The 25,369-nt window shown below is 41.7% G+C and overlaps 1 protein-coding gene across 2 annotated transcripts in view; it reads left to right on the forward strand.

The window, feature by feature from the left end:
- The first annotated feature begins 3,782 nt into the window (after positions 1 to 3,782).
- The window catches only part of CHRFAM7A (CHRNA7 (exons 5-10) and FAM7A (exons A-E) fusion), a 45,776-nt gene continuing 24,189 nt past the window's right edge, over positions 3,783 to 25,369 (forward strand). Inside the window, exons 1-2 of one of the 2 annotated variants that reach the window (XM_076348300.1) lie at positions 3,783 to 3,892; positions 5,095 to 5,234. In XM_076348300.1, coding sequence (XP_076204415.1) covers positions 3,838 to 3,892; positions 5,095 to 5,234 — 195 coding nt within the window. In that variant the 5' untranslated portion in view covers positions 3,783 to 3,837. Of the gene's footprint in view, positions 3,893 to 5,094; positions 5,235 to 20,874; positions 20,937 to 25,369 lie in introns of those variants that run through there. The other variant, XM_076348301.1, reaches the window with a different exon arrangement.

Below are 25,369 nucleotides of genomic sequence, written 5' to 3' on the forward strand. Positions count from 1 at the left end.
AGAATTTGGGAAGACATTATCTTTGTGAACCTCTGTTCAAGATTGGATGTATATAATATAAAGTTTAATTACAAAATTAACCAGATTTCAGATTTCTAATTTGTCCTTCAATAGAAAACTCAACATCAAAACTACCTGCTACCTCTTGGCAAGGAAGAAGCAATATATTGTTTCAGGACATTTTACAGGAAAAAATCAAGGTCATCACATATACATTCTCCATCACTGAGACTACTAGTTGTGCAAAATAAACAACAGAGAATAACTAGTAACATGAGATGCAATTACTAAGGCTACCTAAAAAAAAAAAAGGTAAGAATTGAAGAGGTAATTTAATTTGAATAACATTCAAATAAATGTGGGCATGTCTCATCTAACATATGCTGTAAGTTACCATTTAAAATCCTCTTTGGGTATACTCTTTGGGTATAAACAAACATCTCACAATTATGATGAGGGTCTTTTCTATAGACACATTAATTCAGAATCCTGTAGCTGTTTCTCTAATAGCTCTGTGCCTCACTCAGGCTCTCAAAATAGATCTGAAATAGTACTTGAGTGAGGACTTTTGCTTTTTCTACAAGGCTATATTTACTTCTTTGCTTACCAGATAAAGGAACAATAGACAGCATGCTGGTATTAGATACATACTACTACCACAAACATTTTCTTATGCCTGACCTTCATGTGAAGATATATGATCTGTGCATACTGTTATGCCCGTGAATATATTGGGTATTCACAAATAGACAGACACACAGTTGGCCGTGTCCAATTATGTCCAATGTATATGAGAAACAAGCTGATATTAAGGGCTTGTTTATATTCTGGCAAACACCCAACTGTGGGAGGTGGGCTGGGAGACCCACAATAGTTTCTACAGCCTGTAATTGTAAAATGAATTTGCATTCGTCATTGTGCCTAAAAAAGTTACTATCTGGGGAGGGGAAACAGCTCCCTCCAAATCACCTGGCTGGATAGCATATAACAGAAAGAAGAATTAAAGCTCAGAGAGAGTGGGTCTTGTCTCTGGTGGGCACTGGAGGCAAAGAAAAGAGCCTCTGCTGGCCACAGACTGTACAGCTTGCTTTTAAGTTGTAAACAATAGACTTTTACAAAGATAACTTGTGCCATAAATGAAGGCTTTTAGAGGACTCCAGTATAGTGTTTGTTAATCTTGCTTTGTTAGTATCTAGACAATCAACCCATATAAATATTTGTGAAATGAACTTTTATTAGCCAGGTTGTCTACAGAAAGCAAAGGTAACCCGTTCCTGCCATTTGTGTGCATTCACACCAGAATCTCTGACTAGAAAGGTAAACCTTTTAGAAGGAATGCACCTGAACACAGTTTAATCAAGGAGTTGGGCTGCTGATTGCTATTAAAGAATATCTAAAGAGGAGAATTTCTGAAGTGCCTATAAAATTTAATTTGCTAACATCAAAAACAAATTAGACCTCCAGAAACAAAAAATAAGTCAAGATTTATCAAAGAAATAGTTACGAATTATTCTTTCGGTGCTTATACTCCTGGAATTTGGGGTTTCAGCACTATCCCCTGAAGGGTTTACCTTTTGAGTCCCGTAAACAGAGCCCTGAGGACCTCAGGCTGTGCATGCTTCTACAGTGCTTTCACTGCTGACCCTGCCTTCACCACCCAGGGTGAGGCAGTTGTCAACAAAGCAATGTGCAGAGCAAAAGAATGAGCCAACAGTAGAGGTCAGCCGTGAACCGTAGATTTCCTCTCCAGATTTCTTGCCTGAACAATTTATGCTGTTCACTGTACACCCAGAAAGATCTAGGGCACCTGTGCCAAAAGAGCAGTGGATAACAGGAGCAGGAGGAAGGAAAATGAGTTTCCTTCCCAAAATGAGAAAAGGCAAAAATCCGGGTACTAAGAGCACTGCCATGGGAGGGTTGAAGTACAAATGGATAATAACACAGAGCTCCCCTGGCAACTCACTCTGCTAGCTGGTCCAAAAAGGTCAAGATCTCACAGAAAAAAAACCCACCACAAAACAAAAACGATAAATAATAAACTCAACCTAGATGGACTGTTAAAAAAAATACCTGAGAACTTTGACAGTGTATGCCCGTACATCAGCTATGGCTTGGCTTTTGGAGAGTTACCATTGCCACTTGCTGGTTTCCACTACCCCTTGCTAAAGTTGTTTGGCATGTTGGCTCATTTGAAAAGGGGAATATTTCGGTCTTCCTGTATGTTACAGCTGGAACACATGATGCACCAATGTGCTGGGCTACTTGGGTTGCCCCCAGTTTCGTCTGGTCCTGTGCTCAACATTTAAAAAAATATTTAAACAGTGGCTACATAAATTAGGTCAGTGCTCCAGCCAAAACAGATTACCTGGATTTTTAAAGCTGAGAAGTAACATGGACTAAGAAACTGCTGTTTGCTGGGTTATTTGAAAAACAAGCATTTAGTTACCCCTTGCAAATGAGGACACTCTTCAATACCATTTTCCCTTAAATGCAGCTGCTTAGGACATTCATTTAACGCAGCAACTGGATTTGAAGGGCAGGGATTTGCACTGAAAGAAATAACCCATGCATGGTCTCAAAAATGTGCTTAAAGTTGCAAATGGGAACCAATCAACAAAATGCATTGAATTTTCTAGGCCTGCTTTCCAACTGTGGTGCATTATACCTTCACCAGGCAGGAGCTCAGGCATCATTTTACTCAGTCACGTGTTTGTCAAGCACTAAACACAACACCCCTCAGCCGTGGTTGTTTTTCCCGTATCTAGCACCTGAGCCCCCAGCCCTGCATCTCTGCTGGGGACTTAACAGCCATGTGTGCAACATCATTTTGCCCATCTCCTTCCTCACCAAAATGTGACCGAAGCCAAATTCCTGGCTAAGGCCAGCAGGGACTGGCCCTGCCCTGGCTGGGCAACCCACCCGGGTTGCCTTCCCCTCCAGCTGCCCGGCTCGCCCCAGGCAGCGGCTATCCTGTCCGGGGCACTCAACTGCCCTTTGGGCTTATTCATGCCTTTCACAGCAGCAGCCGCTGCTGGTGGCAAAGGAGAATGACCGAGCGTTTGGGCTGAGGAGGGGAGGGGAGCTGGGAGGGCAGCTCCGTGGCGCTCAGGGACCTGATGCCCTTTGGCTTTTCGGCTAGCGCGGGCAGGATGTCTGCCCCGCGGCACCCGCGCACGCAGGCTGCCCTGCCGGGAGCTGGGCGGGCGGGCAGGGCTTGGCTCCCCGCCCCGCCCGGAGCAGCCTTAGCTCTTCGAGACTCCGTCCCGCGGGCGGGGAGGGCCGGCACCCCGCGCCCCGCCGCAGACCAGGCCGCTGCGGGAGGGCGTCAGCTGGCGGGGCCCGGGGACAGGCCCCGCGGGAGCGGGGAGGGCTGCGGGGTGCGGGCGGGGTGCGGCTGCCCACAAGGGAGGGGGCTGCCCCCGCTCTCGTCTCTATAATGCCCGGACCGCTTTGCCCAGCGTAGCGCAGCGCTCCGGCTGCGGTAACAGCCTGCGAGCGGCTCCACTCCCTCCCCTCCGGCACGGGGACGCTCAAGGATTAGGGAAGGGAGGGAAATCCATCAGGCGGAGAGGCAGGACACGGAGGCGGGCCGTCAGCGTTCCTCCGCTCCGCCTGAGCCGGCAGCGCCGTAGGGCGAGCTCCGGTGCCGGCGCAGGAAGGGGCCGAGCTGCCGGAGGTCCCCGGGGCGCCGGCGGCTCCCAGCGGCCCGGATCCGCGGCTCGGCCCGCGCCGCAGCCCTGCTCGGCCCCTGCCCGCGCCGCTCGGGGCTGGCGGGGCTTGGCGGCGGGAGAAGCCGCTGCTGCTGTCACCCTCCCTCGCCGCGCTGGGTCTCCCGGAATGGGCCTCCAGGAGCTGGCGGTGTGGCTGCTCGCGGCGGCGGGGCTCGTGCGCGGTGAGTGAACGCCGTGCTCCCGCGGGCTGCCGGCTCCGGGCAGCGCGAGCTCCGCGGGCAGCCGCCGGGAGCCGGGGCGGGATGCGGCAGGGGCGGGCGGGAGGGCAGGGACAGCTGCCCCGGATCCTCCGCGGCACGGCGGGTCCCCGGCCCTTCGCCGTCCCTTTCAGCCCTCTCCCCACGTCTTGCCGCTGCGGCTGGGGGCTGTCCTCTGTCCCGGGCCGCTCTGTGGGCTTGCCAGCGCTGGGAGCTGCCGGAAAGGGACATGGGAGATGGACGGAGCAATGGGGATGGGGGAGCAAACTCCGTCAAGGCACTTGAATGGTAGCTGCTTCAGGGCAGAGACGGTGGCTTTTTGTGGGGGGAGCTCAGGACTAGAAAACAGGGAAGAAGAAAGTCCGTCTGGAGTAGGGACAGGAGGGCTCGCATCCAGAGGACCTGTTCCTACCGTGACCCACATTTCCTTTCATTCTGAAACTGCCTCTGTCCCTGGTCTGCTACTCTGCTCCATCCATGTGGGCCTGCTCCCTCTCCCTCCATAGAAAAACGGCAGAATAAAGACCCTCCCTGGATTTAAGGTGTAAAGAGGACAGAAATCCCTGAATACTACTATGTATATTAATGTAGTGCCTATCATCTCTGCCAGGGAGCCTGCACCCCCACTTTATTCATAGCTGCATGAACAGAGAACAAAGTCGGAAATACTTGCCCCAAAGAGTTCTCAGTCTGAAGCAGTCTGAGAGCAGGATTCAGTCTAACCTGTGGCCATTTTTCTCCCATTGGCTTGCTGATGCCCTCTGCCGTATCTGTGTTCTGCTTTTCTGGTTATAGCTATGCCAGGACAGGTGTCAAAATACAGGTAGTGTATTTCCTCTTCATCACTTCTTGCTGCTGGACCCAAGGGTGCATATGTTGACAAAGAATCATTAGCATTTAGAATTTATCACTCCTGGCCAGCCAAGAAATGATCAAAGAGGGAATCCCCCTTACAGGCTGGGATGAAAAGAAAGAGCGATACATTTGTGATAAGATTTTGTTGTAGTAGCTAATGAACTATATGAATTACAGCAGCATTTTTCTGCGAATGCAGCAGGTAAAATAATAGATACATAGTATCTGATAGCAGGAAAAGAGCTTATGTCCTAGCTTTACTTTCTGATGTAGAATCCTAATTATTTATCTATTTACTCCTGTGTCCGAAGAGTCCCTGCAAGGAGAGTTCCAAAGGAAGCTTTACAAGGAGCTGCTGAAAAATTACAACCCTCTGGAGCGACCAGTTGCAAATGATTCCCAGCCGCTCACTGTCTATTTCACTCTCAGCCTCATGCAGATCATGGATGTGGTGAGTCTGTAACCTTCTAGGAAACTTTCTTTAAAAGGGTGGATGTTTCCTTCCTAGAGTGAAGATTTGTGATAGCGAAGGAAGACTGCAAGATATTGGAAAGCACAAATAATTCAAGACACAATGCCAAATTTTGACTGCCTTTTTAAAGAAGTAAACTTAAAAGTAAAGTTTGCCTCTTTCTTAGATCTCTTGTCAATATTTCCCAACCTTCTTAGCAGTATGAAATACTTGGAAGTGAAGCTCAAACTGCATACTTTGCCTTTTGAATCCTTAACAGTTCTTAGAACCAACAAGAAGTGTAGTCTGGGGGGGGGGATATGCAAAACCAAAGTTCTTGATTTCTGGTGGTCACTAAAGAGCTTCTTATTTTTGGAGATTTGGGGGGGGGGGAGGAAGGGGGTGTTGCAGCCAAAATCCAAGTTATATTATTTCTTATCTTATTTACACAAGATTGCTACATTCTACATGCTTAAATTTTAGCTGCTCTATTTGCAACCACAGTTGTGTGGTATATCGATAGATACCCCTGTGCAGTGCTTGGCAGGCTTGTAAAATGCACTGTAGGATCTTTGGGGTTCAAATATGAGTAATTTAAGCTTTACTCTGTCACAGCGGCACAGAGATCAAACTTTACATGTAAGTGGGTTTACAGTATTCATTTTTACTGAATTCAACTACCTACAGCCACTAATAAAGAAGTTAATTACTTAAAACTAGTAGTTAACCTCAAAATGCCATTATCTTTCCATCAGATGCTTGAAGTTCGAGGCACAACAAAATTAAAAAAAAGAAAGAAAGATGGGATTATTCATGACAAGTGGCTTGCTTTCTGTTCCCTTACAAGCTGCCGATTGCCAAAATCCAGACACTCTTCATTTAGTATCTAAAGGTCAGCACGCACACACAGAACTCTGCAAGTTTAAATGCTCATCATTTCTATGCACATTTTTGCAAGTTTTAGATTTATTAGACCTAAGGTGAAAACTAGGATGTGTATTTCCAGTGTGATATTTACTATTTGCTAAAGTGAGAGTAGGCAGTCATAGTCAGTGAGCTGTTTCAGTGTCAGTGCCACTAAAGCCAACAGGCAAAATATGTCAGTTCTGTCCTTGCCTATGGATAGAACTTAAGGTGTAAAGAGGACAGAAATCCCTGAATACTGCCTATGGCAGTTGAGTTTTAATGTATGTGATACCAACAAGCAGAAGAGAAGCTATATGGAGTTATATATTCTTTGAATGATGGCAAGGGAAGAATATGTGTTATGTAGAGTGCAACAATTTCAAAAGGTGCTGGCAGACTGAACTCAATGCAGACTGTGGCTGTACTGCACGGGCACCTGAGAGCTAGGAGAGGACAGCCAGGCATTAGACCAAAACTTTGACGTGAGACAAAAGCCTGTACCAGTGAGCTGATATAACTGATGACACTAACATCCCACCAACTGTGTGTGGGCATGCTTTTGTTATTAATGATGTTTGTTATGGGTGGGCTTAGAGATTTTGAAAGAAGGGGATCTCCTCGCACTGAACACTCTGCAGACACAAGTAGTAGGTGACTCCTGGCACAAAGAGTCAGTCTAAATAGGCAAGTAAGCAAGAATGCCTTTGGACAATCAGAGACAACAGAAAAAGCGTAAAAGCAAGGAACAACACAAAAAGAATAAATTATACTGTGTTAATAAGGCATATATTAATTTCAGTATTCATCTTCTAATTGGATTCCTTTAGAATGTGTCAAGGTAACACAAAGGAAGAGGCACTCAAAGGGCAGTGGGAGTCATGAGGACAGGGCAGGTCAGAGGAACGTAAGAGAAGGAAGCTGAAGTGAAGAGAACAAAGGGCAGCATGGGACAGACAGTGCTTCAAATGTCTGAATGCCTGAAGGTCCCCATGTGGGCTACTGCTGCATCTATTCTCGCTGGCTCAAACCTTCATGGGTCTCTTGCCATATACAGCAGGGAATATGGAGGACAGGGCAGAAATAACCATTCGGTTCTCTTGGCCCCATATTGTCTGTGTGATGGAGCTTTGGTCTAGCTCCTCTTTCCAGTGCATCAGGCCCCTTAGTGGCTTCTGCAGCAGCTCCTACCGGCTAGAGTCTTCAGTTGTAGCTATACATTGTGTGTATCTCTGGTTTTAGTTAGATTTTTATCTTTGGTAGCAATAGGTCAATATGTTCAGGAAAGCTTAGCCAGTCTGTTCAAGGCCTGTTCAAATGGAGCACCTGAACAAAATTCCACATTTTAATGTGTCTCTGCAGAACTCAGCACAGTACATGGTGCTTCAACTGAGTGTTAAACCAGGCTTCAATAAAACCCCTTCCCAACCATGGACTTAAGTTTACAAGGCCTTCTTCTGTACCTCTCTTTTGGGAAATGACCCCCTGCTGCAGTATATGCCATCTCACAGCTACTGGAGGAACTTCTGCTTTGGTACAGGACAGGACAGTTCCCTTCAAAGGATTTTTGTACAACTGTGTGTTCAGGAAGCATTTCTCTAGTGCTTGGTTTATTTTGATAACCAGGATAAAAACCCTGATGCTGTGGGGTTTTTGTTGTTTGGTTGGTTTTGTTATTGTTAGCACTACACTACATACAATTCATTTCAGAATTATTTCAGAACAGGAGAGCTCGAAAAAGCACTGTGATCCAAAATAAAACAGAGCTGTGAACAGACCAGTTTTTTCCCCGGCTTTCAGAAATCACACTTCTGGTGTCATTCTATATAGACACATTTGGCCTGAATATGTTAAGCTAATGTGTTCTTAAGTATTAACCACCCTGGGAAAGGTTTGTTGTATGGCCAAACCCTCCCAGTGATGACACAGCTTACAGAAGCCTTCTTTACATCATCAAAAATGTTTCCTGAATAGAATAAGCTGAATGCCCACGAGACTTCTTTCCTACTTACATCGCATCTATACTATAAAGGTTTCCTTTGCACTTCTATGAGTTAATAGTGGGGCACTCTCTTCCCCACCCTCCTGACATGGCTAGAACCATGTCCTTGACTACTGTATGAACAGTTGGCTGTTGGAGACACAAATGGCTAAAGGCCAGCAGGCAGTCAACTTCACAGAGTTAATTTCTTCTGGAGTTGTCAAGTTTAATTAAAAACCATACAAACTGAAAGGCAAGTATCCACAGATCACTAGCCAGTCTGGGTATAGTCAATAACTGGCAGTCTTGGCTAATATGATTCAAAAGGGAGTTTTTGATCCTATGTGCCTTTCAAAAAAATCCCTTCACAATCAGTAAGAAGCCATAGTTTTTGCACTGGCAGTTTAGTTACAGCTTATTCTGCTTGCTGTAAAACTGACTGCACTTCTTTCTCAGAGATCTGGGATTGACAGGAAAAGAAAGAAACCAACCATGAAGTAAATTAAGCTTCACACTATAAAAAGAGTTTTCTTCATTGTCAACAAGAAGCAAATGCTGGCGGGAATGACAGCTACTTGCAATAACAATTACTGGTTTAACAAGCTAGAAACAAAACATGTCACCATCATACTTTCCTGTAGTTTATATATTCACTTTAATGGCTTCTCAGCTGATACAAGCTGTACTGGGAGTTGGACCTATCCAGAGCAGATCTGTCAAATCCCTGCCAGAACAGATTGAGTGAGGCTGGATCCTGGCTGCTGCTATTCCTTACTTGAAGTCTCTTCCATTCCACTCTGACTTTCCTGATAGGAAAGGGGAGACAGTATATGAAACCTTTTCCAAATACAGTGGGTGTTTCCTACCTTACATTTTTGGTTTAACCCTTTCCTTCTAAAATTAGCAATTATTTCTATCCTATGCTTGCAGCTATATTTTTCTTTTTATGGGTATTGCATATTAATATACATGCTAGTATCAGGACTACATAATGAGGGACCTGTAAGTGCCAATTGCCCCAGCTTAGTTTAGTCCACTAGAAAATAGAGTTAATGAAGTGTCTAATGAGAATGCAAGCTGGCATAGTAGATTATACAAAGTGTTGCTAAATGGGGAAGGAAAACAGTGGCAGCATGAGAAAAATGCAGTTTGGGGACACATGAATGAAGAGGGGAGCTAGGAAACTGAGGGAGTGCTTAGAGGAGAAGTGAGAATGCATGGTAGACCTCAGAGACCGCAAAGGAGCTTGGAAGAAAGGTGGAATTTAGGTGGAAGAGGATGGGGGACGAAATGGAAAGAAAGAGGTTTGAAAGGAGTGGATTTAAAAAAAGCTTCTGTGTCAAGTTAATAAGTTTCAAGAGAGAGATCCTAGGTATCTTTCAGTTCGCTTTATTCCTATATTCCTTAATAGAAAAATCACTGCTCTTAAACCTTTGCAAACAATCTTGCAATTAAATCATCCTGAAGTGAAAGCAAAGTGGAGACAGCCAACTGGCCAGAAGTGCTCTTCAAGGACATTTGAGTTATTATAGTATCAGAAGATGGAATAAGAGGTTTCTTTTGCTTTTTATAATTATTTGTTTCCATTTTCTTGAAATGAGAAATGTCAAGCAATTTGATGAAAGAAATGAAAAATAACCTACTTCCTCTCTGATTTGCTGAAATCTTGTTTCAAAACTCCTTGCAGGAAACCAATGTATATTGAACAAGTAGACTGATAATAAAATTCAGATCTCTGGATCTGAATCGGAAAATATTTGGAAATATCTGACTTAAGAAAACTAAACAAAATTTAAGAATAAGCACAGAAGGAAAATCTTAACAGACAAATGCTAAGGGTATCTGCATACCTTAGTGGGAGGAGAGGAAGAGGAGTTAATGGATGGTCATAGTTGGTCAAGGTCATAGCTTCAGTACAATGTCAAAAAATAAGAAACATGATGTAGAGAAACTACTTATTTTTCTCTACATCTCACCTCATGGAAACCCCACTGCCTGCACAAAAAGCTAGTCTTTGGCTTCTGCCTATCTAGTATTTCAGTGTTGGCATGGAGTATGAACCTAACTTATGCTTAGGAAAAACTTCCAGCATATACATTTTTGAGAAACAGATTCTTGAAATACGCTGATATTATATAATTTCCACACTGGATAAAATGACAGCCACCACTTTTTTAAACACTATGTAGAGGCAAACACCTTCTAACATTCTTATTTTCCCCTGTAACATCCATCCCAATAATAACCATCGGAGGAGAATATTCAGCCGCTACCTATTGGTTTAGAGTAAACACTAGGAGTAGACACAGCAGCAGTGCTGTTCCTACTCTGCTACATCTCACGCAGAATAGTGAATGGCATAGAAAAACAAATACAGTGATCACGAAGGTATTAATTTTGTGCCTAGCCTGACATTTTTACAATAGACATATTTGTATCTACCGTAAGTTAACACAATTAAGAGAAATGTATCTGAGGGAATTCCATCCCCAAAAGTCAGAAGATGAAACCTTAGAAATAAATGCAAAATGATCATATATTTACACTGCAAATTACTGCTTAGAGGCACAGACATGAAGAACTGGAATACCTTGAGATACACAGTGATAGTTCAAACTCAATTTTTACTGCTATCTAAACGAGTAGAAGAATCCTACAGTACTATTTTAGTTCGGAAGGGACTTCCAGAGGTCATCTAGTCCATCCTCCTGCTCCAAATATGTCTAAATAGATTTCATTATTCAGGACTGGGTCCAGTCAAGTACTGAACACTGCCACAGAGAGAGATTCCACAATCTCCCTGGGCAACCTGTTTCAGTATTCAACTATCATCACGGTAGACTTGTTTTCCTAACATCTAAGCAGAACTTCCCATGTTCCAACTTGGGAACAACACTAAAAAACACTTCTAGAAACCTGAGGTACCTTTCCTTCTTCAACAAAATTGGGTACATGACATAAAGATACTTTTGGTGAAGTATACCAGATTCCTTGACTATTTGCAGCAAAGTACATATTTTGACTTCAATAAAGCCTTTCTGAATAACACTCTTAGCAGAAAATTAGAGAGTAAGGCCTTTGTAAACCCACGGCAGAACTGGTTAGAAAAGCTTAGAGTAGTTGTCAATTGGTCACTGTCAAAATGGTGAGATTTAGTTACATGGTGAGATTCCCCAGGAACCTATACTGAGTCAGTGTTTTCATTTCATTTCACCTGGAAGATAGAATAAGTAATATTTTTATTAAATTTGCAGATGACATACATTTGGGAGGGGCTTAGAGGGCAAAACTAGAATTTAACATTGTCTTGTTGTAAAAGGAGAGTAAAAAGACAGGTTTGACCCAATTTGATGCATGTTTTTTCCAAAGCCTAAATTATGTGAAATTTTGAGTACTGTATTTTAAGATATATTTGGATGCACTGGAAATAATCTATCCGCTGGAGGCTTTGTGGATTGAATGAGTTTAATGTGATGCTCAAGTGCTTTCTTAACTGGAACCAGACAGGTCAGTACTGCCTCTGTATGTGGGCAGATATTTGTATTATTTTTATCATTCCATCAACTATAATTGTAGTCACAGTCCAGACTCTCCCTGTGCTAGATGATATGTAAACACAGCTGAAAAGATCATCTTTGTTTCAAAACATTTACAAACTAATTATATTTTGATAGACTAGATTCTTTTAACATCAGAATTGTTCGTATCATAACTCTTGAAGCATACGAGACAGTGTTAAATAAAACTTTAGCATAAAAATGCTAAAGTTAAGACTAGATGAATTATTGCACTGGGATCAGACCAATAACTTTCTGATATTAATTTTCATTAATATATCTTCTTAGATTTTTCTAAGGAATTTCAGCAATTTTACTCTGCAACTGTTGAAAACACTGCTGTGTTCTGGGGCTTTCTGGTTTGAATCTAGAATTTATACCAACTTTCTATGTGGAACTCAGGGCACCATTTTGTGAGTGTCCTAAGCTGATCTCAGCACTCTGCTGCTGAAAGAGATGATCTCACTAACTTCTGGCTTGATGTTCCTACCCCTTTGGCTTGTCCCAGTGCCTCTAGGGCTGAGCAGTTAACTGCATCAATTTTTTGAGTAGTCATTTTTCTAGATGACCTGTACTTAGTTTGGATTTAATTAGCTTAAACTGCTCACAAACCTCTACCCGTGGTTCTTCTTCACTTAAAATCTGTCATATATTTAGCAAAAAACCAAGCTAGTTCCATCTCTATCTAAGCCAAGTTGCTAAACTTGGGAAAATGCTGGATCAATACTATCTTAGCTTGTGACTTCTGTAGTCAGACGTATGATGACAAACATTTTGGTGGGTATGAAAGTGTCCATTTTGGTCAACTTTGATCATAAATTATTATTTTTTTTTTTTTTTACTAGCAGAAGAATCAACATTTAATAATTTATTTAAGAAGTTGAATTTAGTTATTTATCTACATGAATATTCAAGTTCTTACTTATGTTGCATAACACCCATTTAGTCAGGGTTCCTCTAGACATTTACTAGCTAATTAAATAATTTACTACACACATTTTTTGCTTATTTTCCAGTTTCTCCTGTTTCTTTTCTTAATTTCTAGTTAGGGGAAAGAAAAATGCTGAATAGTTGTTTGTATGTAGTAAGCAGCAGCAGAATCTCAAGAGAAATCCCATTCCTTTAGGCTGTTCAATTCACTTGTGCAGACCAAAGGAAAAATGAAAGCATGCAAACTTTTTTATGTTTATCTGAACTCAGTCAAAGTTTGCTCATCCTACATTGCCCTTGGTTACCTGGATGACTTAGATTTATATATTCAAGGGCTTTCATCCTTGTTTCATTTTACACAGTGTAAGTGATACAGTTGACTTCAACGACTTACATACAGTGCTTAGCAAAGCCTCCACATAAGAATCTGCAACTCAGTATTTGCAATCAAATACCCTGGACCCACTGGGCAAGATAGTAATGTGGAATATCTTGAAATTTTAAAAAGAAAATTATGCTGTCATTCAAAGAAGCAGAATGGCTGCTGTAAAGAAACAGACTACAAAACAAACATCTTCCCCACAAAAAAAAAAAAAAGGAAATAAATTTAAATCTGGAAAGACAAATAAAACAACCAAATCAAGAGGCTTGTTGAGAAATGGTGCTAAAGAAGTTCCTAAGCTGTTTATCAAACCTCAGCAGCCTCTTTGCAAACAATGGTTGTGGCAGAAGCTCATCAAATCTGCATTATTCTTTTAATTTTTAGCATTCATTTGTGTACATTAGAAAAAGTGTCTCCAAGCTTTATTTTCCTCTCACTTCTTGAGCTTTATTCCCTCCATACTAAAAGGAGAAACTATTTTCACTTAAATCTTGCAGCCATTTCCATTCTACCATGATTTATTCCTGAGAGTTTAGAAAACTGGAACAGTACTGGGATATGCTTTCTGATATTTTTAGTTAGTTTAATACCTATGAAAGTTACTGGATTATAACAGAAAACAGAGTATTCTGCTTCCCCATGAAATATGAAGAACAGATCTTTTCAAATAACAGTCTAAAATATTCTGATAATTGATCTATTTAAACAAACAGATAATGCCTCTCCCTACCCTACTGTGGTGAGATACTGATATACTAAGAGAAACTGCAACCTTATTTCTGTGGTATTTGTCCATTTTTCCTGTGCTTCTAAATATCTTCTGGCTTTTTTGACTATTTTTTCCTACAGCATCTTTCTTTTACCTAGTCTTCTCAAACAGTGTTAGATCTGGAAAGATATTTTAAACACAGTCTATATTCTGTAGGATGGAATGGGAAGCAATGAATTTAAACTAATTTAAGGCAGTTTGCAGGAAGGACAAAAGGACTGACTAAAGGATATAAAAAAACCTCCTGATAATAGTTAACTGGAGGACATTAGAGATGTTCATTGTATGTGAACATCAGAATTACTGTTCTGCTGTCTGGTTCCACAGGAGAGGTCTTTGGAATTGTAATACAAATCAGTTACGGTTTTTCTGTTTGTTTGTTTTTTAGTATGAGTAAAGCAAAGCAGTTTCTCTAATATTTTTCTCATCCTTTGTGATATACATAATCAGCACGAATCATAAAAGCTCAGTACTTAATTTCTTTGTTTTCTAACTACATTGGTATGGATGCCCCACTAACTTAAAAAGTGAGTAGACACCTACAGGTATGCCACTTGTGATGAAGAAGGTTTGCATCCTTACTGTGAAAAGTATGATTAAGGTCCTAGAAAATAGATTCTGTTGTGACGGATTGCTGTAGAGTACAGGGACCAGAACATAAAGCTTTCACATTTTACACAGGACCTCTTACTAGGACAACAGAATTTGCAAAGTCACATCATCTAGTAATTATTACTAGTCCTCAGTAATCAGCTAACAAAACAAAATTACAGCACAAGACATAATTTCTGGGAGTCAGGTCTGGCTAACTAATACTTGTTCTTATACAAAGTTTTTAATTCACAGAAGTTTGGGGACCAAAATGAATATAGTCCCTGTAATATTCAGAATTGTTCCTCTTTTTTTTAAAGACTATATACAGTTAAAATGACAATATTTCTGTCATATTCAAGTACTAGACAATACATCACATCACTACTTAATACCCAAGTTCATATCCTTTGTTTTGACCAATATGGATCAGCTTGTTACAGTCTGTGGAAATTTGTATGAAATCTTTGAAAGCCCCGTATTTTTCTTTAGCAATGTTCTTGTCCTTGGATAGCGCAGCTACACTGATCTGCATTGGCTGAGGATCTGGCTCCATATAGTACAAGCAAAGTATTAGATCAGCATTGTTAAACCTTCTTTGCCTGTTAAATTACTTCCCTGCTCCTCGGCTCCTGGGAGACCTACAGGTTCAGTCCTAGCCTGTGGCATGAGCCGATGCACTCTGTGTGTAGTCTAGTCTCTCTGCTCATCTGCTGCGGTTTTTGTGCACACACAAATTACATGCTCTATAAATCTGGTGCTTCTTGGGAAGGCCTGTTTTACTGTGCATGTAAGGATGGGAGTTGACTTGGTTCTTCCTGCATTTGATTTGCCTCTGACTGCAGTGTCAACGCACACTGAGGAAGGAGTTCAAATGCAGGTGGTTGCCCCTGCTGGTCCCATTTCTTTTCTGGGAAGGCTTCTGGAAGTGCTGTGGGAAGATGCTGTGGGCTGGATGAATTAACTGGGGAAAAGCAACCCACAGCTAACCATCACGCCCTCTGCCCTGCTCCTGTAACATGATTTGTGTGGGTCCACAAGTTGGCAGGAAAGGTGCTGCAGCAATTTCAGGGATGATGGCAAGGGAAGGCAGGAAGTGCTGCTAAAGCAATGCCCTTAACCTCTAACACTATCCCCTGTGTTTCCAGGGGAGCCTGGGGACTAGATTAGATTACCAGTCGTGGTTTAGCATTTCTTAATGGTAGTCCTGATGGGCTACGGCTCCTGAATAATCGAGTAGGTGGTATTCTGTTTCTGTTCTCTGCTTCATTTTAGGGGTGTATTCTCAGACCTGTGCAGATACAGTGCCTGCTTTTCTCTCAAAAAAGCACACACTATAAAAAGTTTTCAGTAATTTAGAAATCTAATAGGGCTGACAGCGGTTGAACAAAGCATTGTCAATGGACTGCAAGCAAACACTTTTCTATCTATGAACAGCGTATTAACATAGAAACATTCAAATGTTAATTACTTCAAATTTAGATGAAACAGATGTGAATTCTTCAGTTTCTCCTGAACTCCTCACCATGTTCGCCTGAATAGACTACTAAACAATCCAACTGTTCCCAATCTAAATATATCTCTGAGTTACAAAAAAGGCAAAAAAAAAAAAAAGGAAGAAGATCTCACAATGGGGTGGCAGCAGGGAGCATATACGTACAAGTGCTTATATAGAAAAAGAAATATTTTAAAATTCACTTAGAATTTTAATTATTTAAATAATTTAATGTCTTAACTAATTTATTTTGAATTTTTAATTTCTTCAAAATTAAAAGAATTATTTTCTAAGAATAACCAGAAGAAGCCTGAAGTAAACTTATATTCGGATTTAACCTTCACTTATGCTTGCATGTTCATGCCTGTTACCTGAAACTAGCATTTGATTTGTCAAAAGGAAAGGCTGTTAACACTGTCTTCAACAACAGCTAACTGCAAAGTGCTAAGAGCATGGCATGAAGCCACGTTGCTGCTCATTGACAGCAACATAAGAATATGACATTTACCCAGTTCATCTCTCCAAAATCCTCTGGTAGTGATGTGAAGCCATATTTGCATGGCCTATAATCACATCTCCATATTGCTTATATGATCCTCATAGCGGAGTAGCCTGAAGGGAAGACGATCGATAACCATGTGCAGAGTTGGTGGACTCATGCACGTGTTTAATTATACAGCACTACTACTTTGGACTTTTATTGGCTTGTTTTCTGTGTTCAGCCGTGAGTATTAACATATTTCTGCGGTTGACATCCCCATAATTACTCTCAACAACTACACAGTTGTGTCGGTTAAGTATTTGAAAGGAAAGAAGCAGGCTTTTTACCCACTACCACCAATGCTACTAAATGCAAGAATGAAGACAGAAAAAATAATGAGCACTGGTAAGTTTGACTGAACCTCTCACTGAGCTCAAGAAATTCAAATAAGCATTTTTATGGATTTTGGAGTGCTCGCTCCAAAATCTGAGCCCACCAGACAGAAATGTTCTTTTCATAGGAGAGAGTTTGCTCTTTTGTGTTGCAGAAAACAGCAGCCTGAAGGATTGTGTAGGTGTTCTGACATTTCAGTCATGATGTTTGTTGCATTTGTGAAGAAAGAGACACACAGTTGATTTTCATCAATATATTCCTCTCAGCCAAGCGCACAGTTTCTCAGTACCTTTGTCAGCGATTCTTTACAGACATTAAAGAGAAGTGGGGAACATATGGATTTTTAGGGAAAGTTGAAAATGAAGACCCCGTAAAAGAGGACTCTCAAACCTGTCCCTCAGAGGATGTAGGGTAAGGAACAACTAGAATTTCTGTAATGCTGATTCATCCTCTCTTCCTGAGTTATTAAGGTGTCTTTGTAATACTTCTGTGTCAAGGGCTGCAGAGACGTTCAGCAGGATAAGCAATGTATTTTGTACTATACCCTTCTCCAGGGAATTTTCTAATTGCCATGGTGATGTCTGTGCTGTATCCTAGATTGAACACAGACCCCAAGACACTGAGGATAATGGATTATGTTACGTATCACAGGAATTTTGGAGCTACTCCTTCTTGCTTAATTTGCCTACACTTGGAAAGACGGAGATAAGATAATATAGAGAGACTGTCTGGGATGAGTAATGGCACTTTGCTAACTGGTCCCCTGAAGTTGGCTTTAACTATGTCCATTTGTAGTGGACAGAGCTATTCCTCATGGTTGTTTCCTAGTCAGATGCCTCTATCTCTGTGGCTCTGGTGTTCCTCAAACGTTCAGCAGTTTCACCATGTGAACTGATGCTAAAACATGGACAACATGCTCTGGTCAGGTGTGGAAATTTCTGTTGCTGTTATTCACATAAACAGGATAGAAGAATGCCAGCAGCAGGCTGGTGCTGGAGCTGTGTGCTCTGATCACATGAAGAGAGAGGAAGAGACAGCTTTGTGTTCAGCTCCTTGTTCTTCCATAACTTTCTCTTCTCTCCTTGAAGAAATCACCTTTTCCTTCCACTTTAGTTTGCTAAATATACATGCTATAACAGCATTTCCATATGACTTACGAACATTTTGAGGAGAAATGCTTAATAAAAAGTCAAATATGACTTGAAGTTGATTAGCAAGAATAAAAATAGAGTCAAATCCTTTGATATAATGCTGTTCTGGCATTACTGGTACATCTGGGTGTAACAACCTGACCTTTCAACTTCTATGTTTTGCAGCTAACCTCTAGACAAATAAATCAAGTTCAAAAGCTTTGATTCCCTCTTGTTCTCATGCTGTCTAAAGAGTGGGGCTATGGGGGCTCTATTATTCCTTCTTAGCCTGTGGACTGGTTGGTAGTTTCCAGATCCCAGCATGCATTCGGAGCTGGGATGCCCATCTGCATCAGACTGGCAATGAAAATCAGCACCCGGAGCCAGTATTTAACACTAATTCAGGCTTCAATCCTCTCAATGGGACTCTGCTGTGGAATACAATGGAATCAAGAATTATTATTATGAATGTGTTCCCCAGGGCTCAGTACTGGGACCGGTCTTGTTCAATATCTTTATCAATGATCTGGATGAGGGATTGAGTGCACCCTCAGTCAGTTTGCAGACGACACCAAGCTGGGCGGGAGTGTTGATCTGCTCGAGGGTAGGAAGGCTCTGCAGAGGGACCTGGACAGGCTGGATCGATGGGCCCAGACCAATTGTATGAGGTTCAACAAGGCCAAGTGCCGGGTCCTGCACTTCGGCCACAACAACCCCATGCAGCGCTACAGGCTTGGGGAAGAGTGGCTGGAAAGCTGCCCGGCATTAAAGGACCTGGGGGTGTTGGTCGACAGCCGGCTGAACATGAGCCGGCAGTGTGCCCAGGCGGCCAAGAAGGCCAATGGCATCCTGGCCTGGATCAGAAATAGTGTGGCCAGCAGGAGGAGGGAAGTGATCGTGCCCCTGTACTCGGCACTGGTGAGGCCGCACCTCGAATACTGTGTGCAGTTTTGGGCCCCCCACTACAAGAAGGACGTCGAGGTGCTGGAGCGTGTCCAGAGAAGGGCAACGAGGCTGGTGAGGGGTCTGGAGCACAAGTCTGATGAGGAGCGGCTGAGGGAACTGGGGTTGTTTAGCCTGCAGAAAAGGAGGCTGAGGGGAGACCTCATCGCTCTCTACAACTACCTGAAAGGAGGTTGTAGCGAGGTGGGTGTCGGTCTCTTCTCCGAAGTAACAAGTGATAGGACGAGAGGAAATGGCCTCAAGTTGCGCCAGGGGAGGTTTAGATTGGACGTGAGGAAAAATTTCTTTGCTGAAAGAGTGGTTAAACATTAGAACAGGCTGCCCAGGGAAGTGGTTGAGTCCCCATCCCTGGAGGTATTTAAAAGACGTGCAGATGAGGCGCTTAGGAACATGGTTTAGTGGGCATGGGGGTGTTGGGTTGACGGTTGGACTCGATGATCTTAGAGGTCTCTTCCAACCTTAATGATTCTATGATTCTATGATTCTATGATTTGTAAATAAAGCAACAGAACACAGTTACTACTTTGCATGCTTGCAATAAATGTAACTGCACTTTAAGTTCTATGCTATATTTAATAATTGAACTGAGTGAAACCTACAGTGAATCATGGGAATTCATAAGACAACTTGAAAAAATGCAGCCTCCTCCTCTTGCTCTTCAGAAGAGTATTTTTTTCACACAGGATGTGCTGAAGCATGTTATTAGCTATGCTGTACTCTGCTTATTTCATATGCCTGATCCCTGCTTGTCTTTGCAAAGATGAATGTGTTCAAACCTAAGTACAATCTCTTGTCAACAATGATGTACTGAAAAAAAAAAAGTAAAAAGACTGCTATTACAATTATGTCCCCATGGTAACACAAATGGTACATCATGAGGCTTTTACACATATTTATAATCTCCGCTTCTTTTCTGTGAAACTCAGTGAAAATACATCTCAAGCCCATTGCCAGGACAAAGCCCTACAATCAATAGTAGAGCCTTACAATCAATAGTAAGCACAACTGTCAGACCTTGTCAGAGTATATGCGGAACAGAAACACATTCCCACATTTTAAGGACGCTCCTTGCAGAGATGCTCTGCCCGGAGTTAAAATGGCTCTTCTATGCTCTTTCTTACTAAGCAGCTTTTCTGCTGTGTAAGACTGGCATCCATCTGGGAAGACCTGTGTACATTTTGAGCAAACTCCGCCTTTCTTTTGAAGTAAGATAAGGTAGTTGGGGAGACAGCAAATGCTTCTTGCAAAAGCATGTAATATTAATTGGTGTGGAGAAACCACTGGAGTTTTTCAGACTTGCAAAATAGAGCACACACGGCACAATTTAAAAAACCCCCGAAACCAAACAACCCCCCTCAGAATTTCACCTGAATTAAGTTAAGCAACGCAACCAGACTCTTCCATCTCACACTCCAAACTCAACCTTAACCCAGGTAAAATTCAAATGACATTTTTCTAATTTTTATTTTAAAGAAAAAATTAAGATATTCAAATGGCCAAAAATAAGTATCTACTCCTACCCCAGCAGCACAGAATACTTTAGTGACATTTTAGCATTTTTACTCTAGAAACCTTTAAAACTTTCACAGAACTTTAGCTATAAGCGGAAGCATACTTGTCTGTTGTATTCAAGTTTAATTCCTCACTCTTTTGTTTCTCTCCTTCTTGTGCACCTGAACAGTGTATGGGACAGGTGAACTCCAGGCTTCAATACCCATGAAGAACACATACCTGAAAACCCCCCTTTTTTTAGACTTAGACATAGGTCAAGCACTACAGTCACTATTGTAACTGTGGGTAAGCTCATAGCAAACCTTGTATTAAATATGTGCTGGCTCAAGTGTTAAACACAGACCAGAACTGTAGCTAGTCTAGTGCTGAGGGCATCTTTCTACCACTCACACGAGGAGATTTCCTTTCCTCCTCTCCCATTCCTCTCCTCCAGCTGCTGGATGCCGTTTCTCACCAGTGTTGCCCAGGGACTTGGAGACCATCCTATTGCAGTTTCCACTACATGAAACCAGGAGCTCACCATAACGGGCTTCACCATGGCTAAAGCTTGCACCTCTGCATACCCTATCCCAGGACCCCTCTGCACCCAACAGCGGATGCTTGTTTCTATTTGTGGTAACACTCTGCGTTTTTTCTGCTCTGTTCCTCAGCCTGTCTCTTCTGCTTGTCCTTGTTACTACATGCAAACATCTGGAACTAATGTCAGTAGATGTGGCAGTCTAAGCTGCTACACGTTGAGCTGTTTATCTGTGTGCAAAGACTGCACTGCTAAGAATATTTATAGCAGTGCTGAAATCTGTAATGCTATGTAATAGTTTCGTAGCAGTACTGTAAAGTATTCATTTGGCACTGTTGCATTGTTATTTGTAGCTAGGCACCATTTTCCTTGTGTTTAATTTGCTGAAAATAATGTGCTTGTAGGTTAGAAGGAAGATTTACAAAGTCATTTTTTAAAAAGCATTTGTTGATTTTCTACTCATTTAATCACATTTATAATAATTAAATTAAAAAACCCCAAAACAATTCTGAAAAATTTCACATGTTCCTGATGGAAAGGACACGCTTACAAACTGTCAAGACAGGAGAATGCCCTACAAATACTAAGTATCATATGCCACAAGAGTAATACCCGAAAGTTAGACCCAGTACAGCATAGCTGGCTAGCTTTAAGTACTGCTGGCACTGTCTTATGCCACAGCCCAGGTAATAAAGAAAATGGCATTAAACATATATACGTAGGCCAGCCTGGATGTGTGCATTTCAAAGGCAGATGACAGAAGTAGATAGTGCTTTGAAATAAATCTTCCGTATCTTGAACTTTAAATATTACACTCTGATTAAGTAAACATTTATGAAGATCGGTCATATTTTGAAGGTGAGAAGCTACACAGAATTGAACTAATAGCAAGATGAGGTCTTGGCTGTCACAGAGCACCATCTGCTAAAGAGAGGTAGCTTGAGCTGGAATGTTTGGTTTATCCAGCATTATTTCTACTAAGTGTGGCCCACTCCTTAATTTGTAAAGAAATAGTTCTAGTAATATAGCCAGACAGAGGAATCACTGAATGTAGGTCATAGTTCTAAAACAAAACCAGAACAATAAATAAATAGAATGAGAATGCAGAGTCAGACCTTAATCCCACCTCTCTCATGCAGGAAACATCACTGAATTAACAGTGGCCCTCTCCTACAAATATTTATAAATTTGTTTATAAAATTGAGCCAATATATACAAGTCATGAGCCTGAACACTTTGCATGGATGATTCAACTCTTTCACAAATACTCTTCAGCTGCATTCTCTGTACATTCTAGCGTAGGTTCTTGTTCAGTTCTGCTGCACCGTTCACACGAAGAAGCTGATTTTTTAAGTCAAATAGGAAACAGAGGAACTGTCACTGCATCTGGTATTGGTACTGCCACTCTGTCCTTCAAGATTACGGAAAGTGCTTGGGACAGCAGGTTGTGTTGGGAATATGCCAAAGATTTGCCCTGCATTGTTCCTGGCTACAGATTTAGGAGACTTCAATAAACGTTACTCATTGTATCACAAATGAAAGCGGGGGCCGGGGGTGGAGTGAGGAGGGTGTCTCCCTACAGGGAAACTCCATCTGTTTCCCATGTAACTCTAAGTATTTCAGTTAGTCCCAGAATAACCATTTGTTGCCTTGCTCCTCTTTGAATTTACAGTCTAAAGTCGGCCTTCTTCAAAAATACAAATGGATAGTGGCAGCAACCTGTGCTAGTCTATGTTATCTCCAGCAACACAACTCTGCTTTCCCTAGTCAGAAGCAATTACACAGAGCAGTTCTCTATCTCACAAAGACCTTCAGCGTGTAGAGAGTATGAAAAGCCATTCATATGCCATCCATCACAAACCTAATAAACCTAAGAGCTCAATAGAAAAGAAGTTTTCTTTTCAAATTTCACTTTCATTAACTAGTCACATTTTGGTTTGCCTTAAGATTTTAATTCTTTGATTAAAAAAAAGCTAGGAGAAATTAAATCAAAGATCAAGGAGCACACAAGGTAAGGAAGACGTTTTCAGGCTGGATTTCAGAGATTTAACTGCAAAACTCACCTTAATGCTACAGAAGATATTTAGCTAAATCCCGAGCACAGCTGCAATACCTTATCCCTAAAGGTCTGAAAGAGCCAGAGAGAATCTGAGTTGGAAGGTGAGAAAGTCACAGAGTCAGATATCATCTTAGCAGTGAAGGTGCCTCAGGGCTGAATTTGGCTTTGAAGTGGAACATGGAAGAGAAAAAAGGGTGATGTCCTAAATGCCTTCAATCTTCACTAAGGTCAGTAGCAGCATGGAGTGGCTGAGTATAAAATAACGAAGACCAACCTTCAGGAGGTTTTTAGCACCAACAGAATCAGGGCAAATTAGCAGCTGACATAAAGGGAGCTGGCCTAAGGCAAGCACAAGCACAAGCACAAGGCCATGGCCAAGTCATGCAGAATTGGCACACCATACTGACTGGGCTGTGTAGTAAAACTACATCATCTTAAACTCTGTTTAAACAGTTTGCAACAGTTGCAACAGCCAGCAGTAGGCTGTACCACTACAAGATTAAGTCATAGATGTCAGAGCTCTGTTTTTATATAAAAATCTCACTGATACGGCAAAAGTCAGAACACCAAATATAAATGTGTGTTTAAGTTTGAAGTGGTCTCGAGAAAAATGCAGTGAAACAGTGAAAATTTATATTTTCTACTTCTGACTTTTTATTGAATCATTTTGCACCTTTTGCATATATTTTCAAGAAATCAGAAACATTCTGTGGCCTGTTCCTGGTGTTGAGCCTCACATGTTGGATCATGGAATATTATTAATATTATTTATGCGTAGGTAATACCTGTTTATACAGCATTTTCTGCATAATTGGGAATATGTGATGTAAGCTGAGTCAAAAACATTTTACTATGATAAAAAGGTATATTGCTGACTACTGGAGAAGTGAAGGGTAATTGCACTAACCTATTCCTTTTGTGGTGAAAGGGAAGTCAGGTGAGGAAGAGGCATCAGGAGTTCGAATCTCTTTAATCTCACAAATCCTGTACACTGCCTTTTTCTTCATCTTTATGTTGCCTAAAAAAAGTTTCACATTGCCAACTCTCCGTGTAGCTTTTTATTCCTATGCAAAAGACTCAAACATTCCTTAATTCCATCCAAATTTGCATTTTAATTAATCTTGCCTTTTGGCAGGTGCAACGTAGGTGATACTTTAGGCTTCAGGGGTAATGAATGTGCACCCATTACAGGGCAGCCTGACTCTGCACCCTCTCCTACATTCTTCAAGATCAAGACTTGCTGCAGCTACAGCCCCCACCTATGGATAAGTAGAAGTAGTCCTTGGCAAGCAGCTGCAGTTTTCATTTCAGTGTCTTTGCAGAAGCATCAGGCTGGATTTTTTAAGTAACTGATTTTTATCCTCATCCCCGAGATAGCAAAATTCAATTTTGCCTGTGCCACTAAGAAGCCTTGAGCCACCTGTAATACAGAAGTTTAGCATTAACCTTGGCACACAAGGAGAGGATAATTGCAATAGTCCTCCATTTTGACAGTGTTATAAAGCATGCGAGGTCACTGTGGTGTTTTCAGATGGGCTCCTGGTGGGTGAAGCTGGACCACATGCTGCTTTGGTCTCTCCTGGAGGTTGGACACACAGGGTGCTGGTGTGCATCAGCACGATGGGAAGGAATGGAGAAGTCCAGCCCCTTCACTACTCTCCATAAATTTTGAGGAGCTCAGATTCATCTTGTCACTATGGCTGCCTAAAGTACGGCCATAGAACCAAGCTTCTGTCAACTGGCCATTTTATGAGTGATTAACTCACCCTCCAGCCTGTTCTCTCAGTACTGATCCTATAAGAATTCAGGCTTTTTCACTTTACACAGTTTAGTGAGCTCAGTGCATGACCCTAAAAAGGAGGAAGAAAACCCCAAGCTGTGTGAAGCAAAGTTTTAAATGATGGGGGGAAAAAACATCATTAGGTGCTAGTAATTTAACATTGTGGATCAAAAGATGTTGAGAATGTTTAATGAGCAAGTCCTGAGACAATGAGATAAGAGCTAATGAACTGATTAACCTGCTGGTTTCAGTAGGATGACATTCAAGAGAACAAAAGTGAAAATCTATATAGGGAGTGCCTTATGTGTCTCTCACTGGCTGCCAGTCCATTTTTAACTTCAGACTACAATTATTAACTTCCGTCTTGCTATGAGGTACCAATCAGGAGCCTAGCATTATTGCTATAACAAGGGATGTCTTAAAATGTTTCTACAAACTCTTTTATTTACTATTCATAGTAATTGAAGCCCAGTTCAAAGCAGCATTACTTTTTCTGTAACTTAGGTGAGATTCGACCATGTAAAAATAAAGAATCTGGATTTGAAGTGCAAGAATTACAGCTAATAGATTTTATTCAGGACATCACTTTATCTGAGTCTTCTGGGAAGTATGTGTTTCTTGCTAGGTGCTGCACGTCACTGTCTGCATGCCAGTCTATAGGCACGCAGGCTTATTTTACTTCTTTTTCCCCT

This window comes from Aptenodytes patagonicus, chromosome 10 (genome assembly GCF_965638725.1).
Source record: "Aptenodytes patagonicus chromosome 10, bAptPat1.pri.cur, whole genome shotgun sequence".
Taxonomy (NCBI): Eukaryota; Metazoa; Chordata; class Aves; order Sphenisciformes; family Spheniscidae; genus Aptenodytes; species Aptenodytes patagonicus.